The 3,474-nt window shown below is 41.5% G+C and overlaps 1 protein-coding gene across 1 annotated transcript; it reads right to left on the bottom strand.

The window, feature by feature from the left end:
- Window positions 1–830: 830 nt before the first annotated feature.
- LOC101859359 (espin) lies at window positions 831–2,339 on the bottom strand (the record flags this gene model as incomplete). The annotated part of the gene is given in 2 exon segments (XM_005107509.3): window positions 831–1,353; window positions 2,222–2,339. Coding segments are annotated over 2 exon segments (306 nt in total), but the record flags the coding sequence as incomplete, so codon positions are not given.
- Between the last annotated feature and the right edge of the window lie 1,135 nt (window positions 2,340–3,474).

The following is a 3,474-nucleotide window of genomic DNA, read 5'->3' as shown; positions in this document are numbered from 1 at the left end:
TTTATTGGTGGGTATGTCTCCAACTTTGCTGCTGTTTTATTTGCAGTTTTAAATCAGAAGGTGATTCAGCAAATGCGGTACACGAGCTAAAGCATTCACATTTCAAAGTCCAAAAAGTTTACTTATGCAGAGAAGCATAAAAAAAGAAGATGAATGTTTTATGTATTAATGGGTTGATTAAAAAAATAAACCTCATGAAGAAAATTTTCTTCTTTATGATTTAAAAACATTCCTATTTCACATGATTGCTGTAAGCCGAAAACTGCCAAAACAGTTTAGCTCAAAGACATGATTTGTGGTAAGCCTCACTATAATAGAACAATGCAGAACATATGTGACTGTTCATACACACAAGCAGATGCAGATAATTAGAACAGCTCATTGTCTCTGAAGCAAAAATTTCGTTGCTCTATACTCGTAGAGAACTCTAAACAACCGTCATTATCTTTCCTCCTTCTGTTCTTAGTATGTTACTGTATAGTAACACTTCTCATTGTCAGCATTTATATATGACCTAAGAGTGTTGTGAGTGCTGAAAAACTTGTACTAAAACTAGAAAACAGCTGTCACAAACTGTGGAAGACATATGGACTGCCCGGTATTTGTCCTTTCATTGACATGTGCTAACAGAATTAGAAATGCCTGTTGCTAAGTCTGTCTGAGGTATGCTCGAGCACATGCGCTTGCACACACCTGTGTCTGGGTTTGTATTTCTGTCCAAGTGTGCGTGTGAGTGTATGTGTGTGTGTGTGTTTGTTTGCATCTGTGTGTGTGTGTGTGTGTGTGTGTGTGTTTGTTTGTTTGCATTTGTGTGTGTATGTGTGTGTGTGTATGTGTGTGTGTGTGTGTGTGTGTGTGTGTGTGTGTGTGTGTATGTGTGTGTGTGTGTGTGTGTGTGAGACATCTCGTGAGATGCGTTGCCAACACAAAGGAGAACATCTATGTTAATCGTAATAGTTTATCTGACTGCTCGTTCTCACTCTCAGGTAACACAAACATACACACACACAAACACACAAACACACACACATACGCACATGCAAACACAAGTTTACTCAAACAAATAAACCTATGCAAACACGCACACATTCATTTATACACTCAGTCTGAACAAACACCCAGGAGCAGTCTGCTAGAGAGAGAGACACAATACGATGAAATAGAATCAGCTGGCATTGGGGTCCGCCATCTCTGGCACTCCCTGGGGAACTTCATTCTCCTCCTCATCTGGATTAAACTCGTTCGAAAACGTGACTGGCACTTTGTCTCTCTTGAATAGCAGCTCTCTCTTCCATGGGGGCATGGCTGCAAGCTCCTCCGGGTCTATGCTCAAAGCAGCAGGAACGATATCCCCTGGTGAACCGAAACAAAGGTTTGGTTGGAGTTCATAATAATAATGAAAAGCATTTGTGGGACCTTGTGGTGAAATCAGGCACTTGTCAAAATAATGAAATTAAATTGCAGAAACTCGCTTTTCTATCTGCTGGGCTATTTTCATATACTTTTCCCTCTTCTTCTTTTTTTTTTTGGCTCAGCACGTTTTATGTCCAGTTAAAAACACATTTCTATGTGGATTTTTCTGGAATACATTGAACAAACGCACCCAAAAAAAAAAAAAGAAAAGAAATTGGCAATTTCAAAGGACACTCTTGCTTTGAAAATCACCCAGCTTTGGCAGTCATTTACCGGCTAATTTTGGTTCTAACAGTGGGTGATCCCTACCTCATTTAATCGCAAAATATTTCGACTTCTATTCAAGATAAATGGGTATTTATTCAATTAAAAGCAAGATAAATGAAGAAGCTTTCAGATGATTTCAAGAACTTCATCACCCAAAACCTGAGAGCGCCTGATTTGACTACATCATGATACATTTTTGTATGGCTCATATCCCCGCTTAACAGCAAGCCCTAAATGCTTTACAGACTATAACATTACCCCAGTAGACCTTAAGTTTGGTAAAAGTTGATAAGATATGATACAAATATGATACAATAAGAAAAAAAAAAGTAATTGTAGAAGTTTTAATTTGTGAAATTTCCGATTTATGTCTGGTTTTGATTGGCACTGACATGTAATATGTAAACTTTCATAACTGTAGTGTCCTGAAAAAGACCCAAGACTTTAACCAGAAAAGAACAAGGCCTCCATTAGTTTTTAAAAATGTTTTAAAAAGGGAAGAAAAAAAAATCCCCCCTCTTCTAGCAAGTTTGTTTGTTACCTTTGGCTTTTGGCTGTACGAAATCGTCATAACTGGCGGGCTGCGCGGCAGGTGCAGCGGGTTTCTTTCCGCTGGGTGCAGGGGATGCTACGGGAGTCACCCCTGCTGCTGCATCCTCCTGTGGGCACAGAGGGAGAGAGAGTGGATGAGTGAGGGAGTGAAAGAGAGAAAGAGTGAGGGATAATGAGTGAGGAAGTGAAAGACAGAGGCAGTGAGTGTGGATGAGTGAAGGAGTAAAAGAGAGAGACAATGAGTGTGGATGAGTGAGGGAGTGAAAGAAAGACAGTGGATGAATGAGGGAGTGAAAGACAGAGACATTGGGCGTGGATGAGTTTGTTTTGTTTGTTTTGTTTTCCATCCTCTGTTGCTGTTAAGCATTGAGGGGAGATGCAGTTTTCTATGGTAAGCCAGCTCCGCAGCTCTTTCAGTTGTGATATTAAATGATATTTAGTGACAGAGACAGTGAGTGTGGATGAGTGAGGGAGTGAAAGAAAGAGGCAGTGAGTGTGGATGAGTGAGGGAGAGAAAGACAGAGACAGTGAGTGTGGATGGGTGAGGGAGTGAAAGAAAGAGGCAGTGAGTGTGGATGAGTGAGGGAGAGAAAGACAGAGACAGTGAGTGTGGATGGGTGAGGGAGTGAAAGACAGAGACATTGGGCGTGGATGAGTTTGTTTTGTTTTCCATCCTCTGTTGCTGTTAAGCATTGAAGGGAGATGCAGTTTTCTATGGTAAGCCAGCTCCGCAGCTCTTTCCGTTGTGATATTATATGATATTAAGTGACAGAGACAGTGAGTGTGGATGAGTGAGGGAGAGAAAGACAGAGACAGTGAGTGTGGATGGGTGAGGGAGTGAAAGACAAAGACAGTGAGTGGGAATGAGTGAGAGAGTGAAAGAGAGAGACAGTGGATGAGTAAGGGAGTGAAAGACAGAGACAGTGAATGTGAATAAATGAGGGACTGAAAGACAGAGGTAGTGGGTGCGGATAAGTGAGGGAGTCAAAGGCTGACAGAAGGGGAGTGAGCGAGTGAGTGAGTGAGTGAGTGAGTGAGTGAGTGAGTGAGTGAGTGAGTGAGTGAGTGAGTGAGTGAGTGAGTGAGTGAGTGAGTGAGTGAGTGAATAAGTGAGCGAGAGACAGACAACAGACAGAGAAAACGGTTGAGTAAGGGAGTGATTGACAAGCAGAGATAGAGAAAGTGGATGTGTGAGTGAGGGAGTGACAGACAGATAATTAAGAAAACATGAGTGAGTGAGTG

Source organism: Aplysia californica, unplaced genomic scaffold (assembly GCF_000002075.1).
Source record: "Aplysia californica isolate F4 #8 unplaced genomic scaffold, AplCal3.0 scaffold00609, whole genome shotgun sequence".
Taxonomy (NCBI): domain Eukaryota; kingdom Metazoa; phylum Mollusca; class Gastropoda; order Aplysiida; family Aplysiidae; genus Aplysia; species Aplysia californica.
Note: the sequence above shows the minus strand (reverse complement) of the source record. Positions and strands in the feature narration are given on the sequence as shown.